Genomic DNA, 13284 nt, shown 5'->3' with positions numbered 1-13284 from the left:
CAGCTGTTATGTTAATATAGTTGGTGGTTTATGTTTATTTTGATGAACTGAACTGTGTGTGGGTAATCCGAACCAAGATCGAAACCCCCTGCTATAAGAGATTAAACTTTAAAAGTTTACTTTGCAAGTCGACATATAGTAAATCTGTGTATAAGCCAACGTACAGAAAAAGCCTGCAGCTGATGCCAAATTAATTCTGCTAAATCAAATGAAGAAAAGGTAATCTCTCATTTCTGGACACATCCCTGGCAATAGTGTATTTTCATAAGTCTTCACACCTTTACTGGTATGTCTTCCCTGTACATATTCAAACTCTACAATCATGACTGGTATTAGGGAGTTTTTATTCAGATGGTATATATATTGATTTCACACGGCGTGCCCAATTTACTCACTGCATCTGCAAAAGTACTTTCCCTTTAAAATGCACGCAAAATCCTCACCCTGTTGAGCCCTGAAAATGATTTTTTTTTCATTTGGCAGTACTCTCAAGTATTTCAGTAGTGTATGCAGCACATTGAGGAAAGAAAAGCAAAGCAAATAAAAACAACCCCCATTGTCTTTATTTAATTAGACATTTACAGTAGTCACTCTTATAGTAGCTGCCTTGTTTTTCTTTTTCTCCATTGTTTCACATATTCTATCACATGGATCAATGCAAAGGAAGAAATATATATATTTATATATGAACGCCCAAAACAGGAAATTTTGGCAAGATATTATAATAACATGATTTCAGCCCTGTGCATTCAACAGGGTGAATGTTTGGTTCATACATGGCAATTCAGTTTAGTGGGCTATGAATCTGCAAAAAAACATGGTCGGATGAAAGAGGAACCGTATTTAAAACCTATTCAAGTTCTTCAACTTGAATTCTTCGTGCCGATTCCAGAAATGATCAACAACTCAGTGTTTGATATGCAACTATAAACCGCACACAGGTATTTCCCAATGTGCAAGAACGTCTTTAAAATGCAAACCGCACAACATGAAATTTAAAAATAACATCAACAGCAACAACAACAACAAAAAAAAACATTGCAACTACATTGTCGAGGTCACTTTTAAGGGATGCTGTTTGTCTACTGCCACCAAACACTTTAAACTGCCATGTATTGGACCCAATACTGAATAAAAGTGTGCAAGGAATAGTCAGTGAAAGGTGTTGACATGCATCGTATTCTGGAAGGAAGTAGCCGCAGAGCTCACCGAAAGATTGAAGAAAAGTTGTTTTCGAGGCTCCCTGGTAGAGCCCCGTTCAATAGTTCAACAGAGAAGATGGAACTAGTTTCAAATCAGAACAATTAAAACTGTTAAAGCCTTGCTGCTCAGAGCAGCTCGTTCAGAGAGCCATTAAAACACCAGAACAATGCGTTTGCAGAATGTGTGTGATTAGTCTTTTGCGAGTGATAACACTGAATGCGGCTGGAAACACCAGCTGTTTCATTCTCTAATACGTTTTCAAACTAATTGGCCACAAAGCATTTTTCTTCAGCTTCTCCATTGAGGCATATTTGAGTTCGGACCATTCTGGCTTTGAAGGTAAGCAGCTTTAATGACCTGACCGAATGACAACAAACCAATCAGCCAATCAACAAACTAATGCCTCGTTCTGTGAAAACCTTTCCAGATCTGCAGGAATCTACAGCAACATTCACCCAGCGACATTATATAAGATGCAGCGGAGCACAGCGTGACGACACAGCAGCTCGAGCCTAGGTTTCCGGATCAGTGTCCTCCATCGATCAGGAATGAAGAGGGGAAGGACAGAGGACGGCCAGCGTATGGCACAGCAAGGCTGAGAGCGAGTGTGGCACCAATACAGTGAAGAGAAGGAAACACCAAGCACACCGTCAGAGCCCACCACCCATCCAGCATCTGGAAGCCAGCACTGTTACACACACCTCCCAAAACTGATCCATCAATGAGTGAATCTCAACAAACACCTAAAACCCCCAAAATCAAAGTCGAGCCTCATTTTAGGACCATAAAGATTTTTACGCATCTGATTCTCATCGGTGTATCTGAACCTCATCACCTTTGACAACAGCGAGGACTCAAATCTAATGCAAAACGCTGTTGAAGCAGAAGAGCGAGATTATTTTTACAGTCGTAAGAACTATGGGGATATACATGCCTACCAGTAATGAAATCATGTCATAATGCAAAAAACTCTTAATGGTCCCAAAGTGTTTTGTTTTTTATGCACAAAAGCAAACAGATCAAATCTGTTTTGATTTTGGGGTGAGATACACCCAAGCACACTAATATGGCTGTGTTTGAGACTAGCTCTCCACAGTAGGATACATTCTGCATCGGGACAGAGCCAGTGTTCCCCGCAGGACAGGAGCTGTGCCGGGGTCAGGAGGGGTCATTACAGCAAACTACTAATCTGTACACACACTCATTACTGGTACGGAATATCTATGTGGACTCGATTTCTCCATTCACAAATGGTTGATCCAGAAATAAAGAACAAAAGAAAAACAGCAAAGTGTCTGTGATGTCCAAGCATCCTGTGCTGTGGTGTGTCAGGGCCGGTCTAGCTGTTCTTGAGCAGGAGTCTGTCTTCGGCCGAGGGGAAGCAGTGCAGCTGGCAGACGTCTGGAGCCAGCAGGCCGCAGGATCGCAGGTCCACGCTCTGCAGCGAGGCACAGCGGCGCAGCAGCGGCAGACACTGCTCCGTCACCTTCACGCAGCCTGAAACACAGCAGCGCAGTCACCAGCGTCAGCACCAGCCTCCTAAACACTGACACCTGCTGTACCTTCGTGATAAAACATGACCGGGACTGCCACAGTAAAAACCTGCTCCTCCTACTATATACGCTGAAAAACTGTATTTGGACATATTAGTAGTATACCGTTTTTGGAAGTGAAAAAGAATGTATCATTTACAGAATTACCTGCGTTACATTTCACATTTGATGTATTTTTAATTAACTGTTTCTTACTGTTTCTTATGTTTTTTGCATATTTCAGTTTCATGTGTGTTATGTTGGTGTTTAGTGTTTGTGTGACTGACACTGTGCACCTTCTATAATTGTGACCCTGGAGCACAAAACCAGTCATAAGGGTCAATTTGTTGAAACTGAGATTTATGCATCATCTGAGAGCTGAATAAATCATCTTTCCATTGATGTATGGTTTGTTATGATCGGGCAATATTTGTCTGAGATACAACTATTAGAAAATCTGGAATCTGAGGGAGCAAAAAAATCTAAATATTGAGAAAATCTCCTTTAAAGTTGTTCAAATGAAGTTCTTAGCAATGCATATTACTAATCAATAATGAAGTTTTGATATATTTATGGTAGGAAATTTACTAAATATCTTCATGGAACATGATCTTAATATCCTAATGATTTTTGTCATAAAAGAGAAATGTATAATTTTGATCCATACAATGTATTGTTGGCTATTGCTACAGATATACCTGTGCTACTCATGACTGCTTCTGTGCTGCAGGGACACAGATGTTTAAAAGCTGCTTGGGACTGGCTTTGGTTCATCACGTGATTTCCTCATCACTTCCTGCTTTTGGTGGTTATCAGTGGTACAAAAGGTACAAAACCGATTTCAGTACTTCGATCGGTTGGTATATTAACATTACATCATTAAAGGAAATTACAGTTCTTACATGTCAATTTAAGTTAAATACATAAAGCCTAAAATGTTGCTAGTGTATTTTTTATGGTAAAATTTTGGCAACCACAGCTGCCAGTTTCTTTACTGTAAATTTTCCAGATATTTTTTCCAGTGTATGAAAATGGCTAAAGCGTCATGCTGTTATGACCTGTAATCAGCGGGGTGAATGAGCGTCACATGCAGACTACAATCATAAGAGCTGGACGTTAATCTACAGCTGTGTTTCACTGAGAGGTTCAGAGGGCTTCGTGTCTACAGAATAATCCAGCACTCGTGTGCCCTCTTTAGGGAGTATTTAACTCAGTCAGTCTTGGGTATCAAATGCAAACATATCTTTTCAGGTTTGATGGTGATCAAAACAAATAACGGCGATATTCTTTAAGCTTATTGCACATCTCAATCCCGAGCTCATTTTTATTTGTAGCAGTTTTTGTTTGATTAATTTGATTGATTCATATTAACATGGGTTCCTATGAAGACTGTAACAGGACAAACCTGAGCTTAAAATCAGTCACGGTGAAGGATATTACTTCAACAGACCAGGTTAGCAAATCAACTTATTTCAACACTCATGTTAATATAGACAACGTTCAAGTCCTGTGTGTATGTATGCATGTATATATATTTATTTCTTTTTGGTAAACTGTGTATTTTAACACTTATCCCAGAGAAATGACATGTCCCATAAACCAGTGCGTCTCAAACCAAACAGATGCACCCATTTTGGGTTTTGCAGTCTGCACTAGTTAGCTGATGCAAAAATCTAAAAAAAAATCAAAGAAATTGTTACCATGTTATTACTCCATTTACCACCTTTTTTTCCTTAAAAAAATACATTATACACTATAAAATTATCATTATACCATTGCTAGTATGCTAGAAATGGATTGAATTACATTCCTTTTTATTTTTTAAGTCAAGGCGGCTGTACATTTATAAAAATGTCATGTTTTACCTCAACATTACTCTGGAATTCTAAAACTAAATACTCATTCTGCTTGCGTAAACTTTCCCTTATGATGGAGGATTTGTTTTGTGTTGCAATAGTTGATCAATAGGCGGCAGCAGAGTGAAAGTGGTCTATTTGGCCTTACTACTGCTTGATCATGTAGTTTATTGGTTATGCCACTGACATTTTTCTGTTTACAGTGTGTTTGTGTGTGCATATTCATGTCAATTATCAAAATTTAGTCCTACAACCAGTGAGAAGTGTGTAAACTAATATTTAACCTCTGTGCCATAAGTATTTTTGAGATGCATCTAAGAGATAAACAAATGTCTGCATAACATGATGTGTAAAGATACAATGTATCCAGTTGTATGAAAACTATTAAAATATAAATACCGTATAGAACTATAGAGGTCACTATTTTTCTTCACAACAGGATGAAGGTATTTTAGTATTGCGTGACAGAACAGCTATGAAGCGGATGAAGAGTGGTGGAGCGTGGGTCTGTACCTGCCAGGCTGACGTGCGTGAGGCTCTCTCGCAGCGGGGATATGGGAGAGGTCAGCGTGTGGACGGTCTGGTCTGTGATGTGGCAGCACTGACTGAGGTCCAGCTTGGTCAGGTGAGGAAGATAGCGCACTAGCAGGCGCGACACGGCGTCGGTCACCTCCAGGCCCGCCAGACGCAGCTCGGTCACGTTCTGGAAGCGTCCGCCGCGGTTCTCTCCGTGAGCTGCGGCCAACAACAGCACAGCTTCAGTCCTACACGCTCACATGCAGCGCTTTAGCATGCAGCTTTCAGCTCTGAAGATACGCAGCCAACATAACCGACATCAACACGGTATATAATTAAGTAAAAGAGCCTGAAGAGTTTAATTCAGTGATCACAACTGACTGGATGAACAGGTAACGCTTTGTTTAAGGTGTCCTTGTTACACGTTACATGTACTTACCATTATAATAACAATAAATGATACATAATTACATGCAAGTAACCCTAACCCTGACCCTAACCATATAGTAAATGCATGTAGTTATTGTTACCTTAAAATAAAGTGTAACCGATGTACACTATCCTGCGTATTACATGGCTACTTCCTACATTTACTTCAATGCACAGGCACACATTCTCTTGATAAACACCAGAACACAAATGATCAAGCTGGAAGACACACACTTTTCAGCAACATCAATACATACCAGACTCAAAAGGGACCCCAAAAATATAAGAACTGAAAGGAAGAAAGTTGTGGAATACTTCTAACAATGACCAGACGAAAGCTACTGATTAAACGTGAAAACAGTGTCAACTGAGCTTCAACACTTCATTTTTAATACGAACACCCCAAATGTTTAATGTGTAATATCATCTTCAAAACTGTGTACTGCACTGTGAGCTGGAACCGAAACTATCAATGAATTCCTGCAGTCAACTCATGATGAAGTGCTGTTCATTCATGTTCTGTTCTGACAGCACTCTCAGTAGAGATGGACAGAGAGAGAGAGAGAGTGTGTGTGTGTGTGTGTGTGAGCAGACCTGAGCGCGTGTCGTTGCTCGGTGGGGCCAGCAGCTCCCTCAGATGAGAGTCCTTCAGATCCTCCACCCAGCTGAGGTCCAGCAGCCGCAGACAGGGACACACAGACTGACAGAGCGCCGAGACCGAGGACCACGAGCAGCCTGCCACGTTCAGCTCCAGCAGCCCTGAGGACCACAGCAGCACACATACACACACACACACACCAGAGAGAGAGAGAGAGAGACACACACACACCAGAGAGAGAGAGAGAGAGAGAGAGAGAGAGAGACACACACACCAGAGAGAGAGAGACACACACACACCAGAGAGAGAGAGAGAGAGAGAGAGAGACACACACACACACACACACCAGAGAGAGAGAGAGAGAGAGAGAGAGAGAGAGAGAGAGAGAGAGAGAGAGAGAGAGAGAGAGAGAGAGAGACACACACACACCAGAGAGAGAGAGACACACACACACACCAGAGAGAGAGAGAGAGAGAGAGAGAGACACACACACACACACCAGAGAGAGAGAGAGAGACACACACACACACCAGAGAGAGAGAGAGAGAGAGAGAGAGAGAGAGAGAGACACACACACACCAGAGAGAGAGAGACACACACACACACACACCAGAGAGAGAGAGAGAGACACACACACACACACCAGAGAGAGAGAGACACACACACCAGAGAGAGAGAGAGAGACACACACACACACACACACACCAGAGAGAGAGAGACACACACACACCAGAGAGAGAGAGAGACACACACACACACCAGAGAGAGAGACACACACACCAGAGAGAGAGAGAGAGAGACACACACACACACCAGAGAGAGAGAGACACACACACCAGAGAGAGAGAGAGAGACACACACACACACACACACACACACACCAGAGAGAGAGAGACACACACACACCAGAGAGAGAGAGAGAGACACACACACACACACCAGAGAGAGAGAGACACACACCAGAGAGAGAGAGAGAGACACACACACACACCAGAGAGAGAGAGACACACACACACCAGAGAGAGAGAGAGAGAGACACACACACACACCAGAGAGAGAGACACACACACACACCAGAGAGAGAGAGACACACACACACACACCAGAGAGACACACACACACACCAGAGAGAGAGAGACACACACACACACCAGAGAGAGAGACACACACACACACACCAGAGAGAGAGAGAGACACACACACCAGAGAGAGAGAGAGACACACACACCAGAGAGAGAGAGAGACACACACACCAGAGAGAGAGACACACACACACACACCAGAGAGAGAGAGAGACACACACACCAGAGAGAGAGAGAGACACACACACCAGAGAGAGAGAGAGACACACACACCAGAGAGAGAGACACACACACACACACCAGAGAGAGAGAGAGACACACACACCAGAGAGAGAGAGAGACACACACACCAGAGAGAGAGACACACACACACACCAGAGAGAGAGACACACACACACACACCAGAGAGAGAGAGAGACACACACACCAGAGAGAGAGAGAGACACACACACCAGAGAGAGAGAGAGACACACACACCAGAGAGAGAGAGACACACACACACCAGAGAGAGAGACACACACACACACACCAGAGAGAGAGAGAGACACACACACCAGAGAGAGAGAGAGACACACACACCAGAGAGAGAGAGAGACACACACACCAGAGAGAGAGAGAGACACACACACCAGAGAGAGAGAGAGACACACACACCAGAGAGAGAGAGAGACACACACACCAGAGAGAGAGACACACACACACACACCAGAGAGAGAGAGAGACACACACACCAGAGAGAGAGAGAGACACACACACCAGAGAGAGAGACACACACACACACCAGAGAGAGAGACACACACACACACACCAGAGAGAGAGAGAGACACACACACCAGAGAGAGAGAGAGACACACACACCAGAGAGAGAGACACACACACACACCAGAGAGAGAGACACACACACACACACCAGAGAGAGAGAGAGACACACACACCAGAGAGAGAGAGAGACACACACACCAGAGAGAGAGAGAGACACACACACCAGAGAGAGAGAGAGACACACACACCAGAGAGAGAGAGAGACACACACACCAGAGAGAGAGAGAGACACCATCACTACAGCTGCTACGCCTCAGTCTCCATCCGTCATCATTCACACGCGCTACTCAGAGCGCAACTCATGCAGAATGATCACCAGCAGATGTAGCATAGCAAGGGAACGTGTTCCAAAGCACCCATTTATCATTTCATTCTTTAACTTCTAGATAATGATTCATGATATACAGGTTGACAAATGCTTTGATCCAGTGTGACTCAACTGTATGAGCTACAGGAACGCTCTTTTGATCTAAATATGAGCATCAAATTACACATTTAAAATCATTCTGTTTCCTTCATTACTTCGGTCAGACCAGTTGGAACACTTTTCTTATTTACTATTGTTGTCTTGTTTTCTAGTATAAATAACTAAACATTCTTGAACCAAGATGAATTTACTTTACAAGTAAAATGACTTAAGATATTAAGTCTCGTTTTCTGAAAAAAAGAAAGATTTTGCACATTTTTGCTTAAATCTGCCAATGGGGTAAGAAAAATAATCTTAATTCAAAAGCTAAACAAGATTGTTTATTATTAATAAAAGTATTGATTTTTTTTCCCCAGAAAACAAACATAATATCTTTAGTGCTGTCAAATGAGTAAATCACATCCAAAATAAAAGTTTTTGTTTACATAATATATGTGCGTCTACAGTGTATATATATATACACAGTATATTATATATAAATACACACACATACAGTATATATTTTGGAAATATTTACATGCATATAATCTATATATTTATATTTTTATATTACATAAAAATATACTTAATATATAAACATAACACGTTTTTCTTAAATGTATACATTTATATATACATAAATATATACACACAGCACACACACATATTATGCAAACAAATAATTTTTTGCAGTGAATGCATTTTCCAGCTGATTTATGTTTGGTATCAATCTTGATATGTGCATGGGACCCAAAGATCTGTCCATCAGGCCCGTCTCCTGTGTCCGGCCTGCTCGGGACGCTCTGGATCAGAGCACACATACCTTGCAGACGGTTAATGAGCCACATGAGCTGCTTCTTGGAGATGTTGGTGTAGCCCAGGTTGAGACACACGGGCTGGCGCCGGATTATACTGCTCAGCATGGGAGGAGTGATGGAGCGCTGGCGGCTCAGATCGATCTGAGTCCATAGCCTCTTATCACAGCACCTGCACACACATTCATATATACAGCTTTCAGCACAAAATCACTGATGCAATACTGCAAAAATTACTTTTTACCACAACAAGAATAGCAATGAACAGCGAATGAATTGCAAAACTTAGTCATTACTTTTATAAATAATTGCAACTGCATTTAAAAAATATTTTGACACGGAAATACGGTTACACTTTATTTGAATAATTTATTGTTATTATAATAGTAAGTAAATGTGACTTGTGTAACTAGGACAACAAATAAAGTGTTGCCTATATTAATCTATTAGCCTGCGTTGCTTGAATATCTGTTTTGTTTGTGAACATCATTATATTTTTCTCCCATTCGAAAATGGGATTTATGTCACTCCCGGTACTTTTCTGCTTGTATAGTATTCTGCTGTATCTGCTTTATAATAGCCCTTTAATTCAACTTCTGAACGGATTAGATTTAGTCTAGAAATTGCACAAATAGCCCTTACTTTATAATCACTGCAAAGGTGTCACTTAACTTCATCGCAATCTCACAAAATTCCTTTATAATCAACTGACTTCTTATTGAACTTTAAGCTGAATTGGCCAATCAGAGGTGATTGAGTATCAACAGATATGTCTGTGATTGGCTAGATTGCTCAGCGCTTCCAGAGTGCACAGGAGCCATTACCAAATCGGTTTCACCAGTATCCCGTTATCAGTTTGAACCGAGGGTGCTTTCGACTGTGTGAGAAGAGAGCAGCCCTGACTGAATCAGAGATTGAACCTGGAACAATCACTTTCACGAAGGAATCGTTCAATGCGATTTGTTATCCGGTTAATTGAACAGAACGAGTTTGAAAGAGTAATTTGCTCACGAATCAGACATTGTGATCAGGTCTTAATTTCATCAACAGTTTTCCACTGAAATGTAATGTGGTCAGAAACGATGAAACATGGTGAAGAACACATTTTCCAAAGTGAAAGTAACTTAAGAGTCAATGACGAAGTGCAGCTCATAAAACCCAGAACAGCAGCATCTGTAATTACTAGATGTCTGATAATAATTCTGGGAACACTTTAATATAGGGACCAATCCTCAGAATGCGTTGCTCAGTTGCAAATTAGCATGCCTATTATTAACATACTGGCTGTTCATTATTATTATTATTCTTCATTTCACTTCTCATAATGTGGTGAAGTAGTAGTAGTAATAGCGGATTTTACCGATACCGATAGCTAGTTTGGACTAAACGGGCCGATACAGATTAATCAACCGAAATGGATACAGAACGAAAACTAAAATAGTGCTAATAGTACAAACAGTACTGAACCATACTTTGTGAATGAATAAAAATATTAATATTAATTAGTATATTGATTGTTAAAGTTAGTTCATAGTTTATTAACTAATGTTTACAAAATAAACTTTAAAATAAAAAAAATGTAATTGTACTAGTGAATCTGAAATCTAAGATGGCGCTTGTGCGTTGCTCTTCAGTGTTTGTACTGTTTTTGTTTGTTTTGTTCTGCTTTTTGTTTCTCAAGTATGATCAGTTTTACCAGGGATGACCTGCTGAACATTCGGCAGAACACACCACAAAATCTTTTACCGGATTTTGGCTATTCGGACGTTTTGCTGGACATTGTAGTTGGCGGAGCCGTAGCTCTGGTCAAACGCTTCAGGATGCGCAGACGGGGAAGCGATCTGGTGTTCTTGTGAAGCTCAGACAGCGTGGATTTAGAACGGCGTTGCCTAGCATCCATCTGGCCAATCTTCGCTCTCTACCCAACAAAACGGACGAACTCCTTCTGCTCTCCCGGACAAACAAGGATCTTTCAAACTCTGCTGCTCTGTGTTTCACGGAAACTTGGCTGAATGGCGACATACCGCGAATAATACTGAATACAGCGTGCTACATCTGGCTAACTTCCAGCTGATCAGAGCAGATCGCGACGCGGAACCAACGGAGAAATCGTGCGGCGGCAGGACGTGCTTTTACATCAATGAGAGGTGGTGTACAGATGTAATAGCAGGCCCGGCGCCAAGGGGGGGCACTCGCGGGCCATGCCCCCCCAAACGAGTTACTATGCCCTCCCACTTTCCATCCTCTCCCCTCCTTGCTGAACGCGATCGATTTTGAAAGCGAAAGTACCGATAAAACGGCGCATATAAGAAAGCGATTGCATGCTTTAGCGAGCGTCAGCAACTGCACGCGATCACAGATTGCAAATCTGTGCTGATCAGCTGGCCCCCATCTTCACACAGATCTTCAATAGATCACTGGAGCTGTGTGAAGTCCCCTCATGCTTCAAACGCTCCACCATCATCCCCGTCCCAAAGAAACCAAAAATTACTGGACTTAATGACTACAGACCTGTGGCCCTAACGTCTGTAGCCATGAAATCATTTGAAAGACTGGTTTTGGCTTATCTGAAGGACATCACTGGACCCTTACTGGACCCCCTGCAGTTTGCCTACAGAGCAAACAGGTCTGTGGATGATGCAGTCAACATGGGACTGCACTTCATCCTGCAGCATCTGGACAGACCAGGGACTTATGTGAGGATCCTGTTTGTGGACTTCAGCTCTGCTTTTAACACCATCATCACGGAAACCCTTCGGCTCTCTGTCCCCACCTCCGTCTGCCAGTGGATCAACAGCTTCCTGACAGACAGACAGCAGTTAGTAAAGCTTGGTAAATTCACATCCAGCACTCGTACAATCAGCACTGGAGCTCCTCAGGGCTACGTTCTCTCCCCACTGCTCTTCTCCCTCTACACCAACGACTGCACATCTAAAGACCCCTCTGTCAAGCTCCTGAAGTTTGCAGACGACACCACACTGATCGGCCTCATCCAGGACGGTGACGAGTCTGCTTACAGACAGGAGGTTAAGGAGCTGGCTGTCTGGTGCAGTCTCAACAACCTGGAGCTGAACACGCTCAAAACTGTGGAGATGATCGTGGACTTCAGGAGAAACCCCCCTGCTCTCCCCCCACTCACCATCATGAACAGCACTGTGACTGCAGTGGAGTCATTCAGATTCCTGGGCACCACCATCTCCCAGGACCTGAAGTGGGATATTCACATTGACTCCATTGTCAGGAAGGCCCAGCAGAGGCTGTACTTTCTTCTCCAGCTGAGGAAGTTCAATCTGCCACAGGAGCTGCTGAAACAGTTCTACTCTGCCATCATTGAATCCATCCTCTGCACTTCAATAACTGTCTGGTTCAGCTCAGCGACCAAATCTGACCTCAGAAGACTACGGAGGGTAGTCCGGACTGCTGAGCGAACCATTGGTACAACCCTCCCCACTCTCCAAGAACTGTTCTTATCCAGAGTGAGCAAAAGGGCTGGTAATCACTCTGGACCCCTCACATCCAGCACACTCCCTCTTTGAACTGTTACCGTCTGGTCGACGCTACAGAGCTCTGTGCACCAGAACGACCAGACACAGGAACAGTTTCTTCCCTCAGGCAATCCATCTCATGAACACTCAACAATAAACGTGGAACACACAACTATAATACATTATTTGTCCACCACACTTACTTATTTTTTCTAATTTCAAATTTGCACATATCAGAACTGTACATACATAATTGTCTATATTATATATTGTGCTTTTGCTGTTTTGTACTATAACAAATTCCTTGTATGTGCAAACATACTTGGCCAAAAAAGCTCATTCTGATTCTGAATGCTGAAATGAACACACTCTTTCAACAGCTTTCATTAATCTTGATGTTATAAACAGACTCTTATTGTGAAGTGTTCAGTCATGCTAAAGATGGCCATCTTTAAAAATCTTCATACACAAAAAGGCCACAGGATTGAAATTACACACATATAGATATTGATTTATGCTCTCACACTTGAACTGCTATTC

The 13284-nt window shown here is 42.4% G+C and overlaps 1 protein-coding gene across 4 annotated transcripts in view; it reads right to left on the bottom strand.

Annotated features, from left to right (window-relative positions):
* Positions 1–325: 325 nt before the first annotated feature.
* LOC306847667 (F-box/LRR-repeat protein 19-like) overlaps positions 326–13284 on the bottom strand; it is a 28839-nt gene continuing 15880 nt past the window's right edge. For all 4 annotated transcript variants that reach the window (XM_079381755.1, XM_079381754.1, XM_079381752.1 and 1 more), the window contains 4 exons: positions 9268–9431; positions 6131–6295; positions 5105–5326; positions 326–2700 (listed from right to left, as the gene is read on the bottom strand). In XM_079381755.1, the coding sequence (XP_079237881.1) occupies positions 2543–2700; positions 5105–5326; positions 6131–6295; positions 9268–9431 (709 nt within the window). In that variant the 3' untranslated portion in view covers positions 326–2542. The remainder of the gene's footprint in view (positions 2701–5104; positions 5327–6130; positions 6296–9267; positions 9432–13284) is intronic.

The sequence above is a fragment of the Barbus barbus genome (assembly GCF_936440315.1).
Source record: "Barbus barbus genome assembly, chromosome: 27".
Lineage (NCBI taxonomy): Eukaryota > Metazoa > Chordata > Actinopteri > Cypriniformes > Cyprinidae > Barbus > Barbus barbus.
The sequence above is the reverse complement of the archived record's forward strand: the minus strand, read 5'-3'. Positions and strand labels throughout refer to the sequence as shown.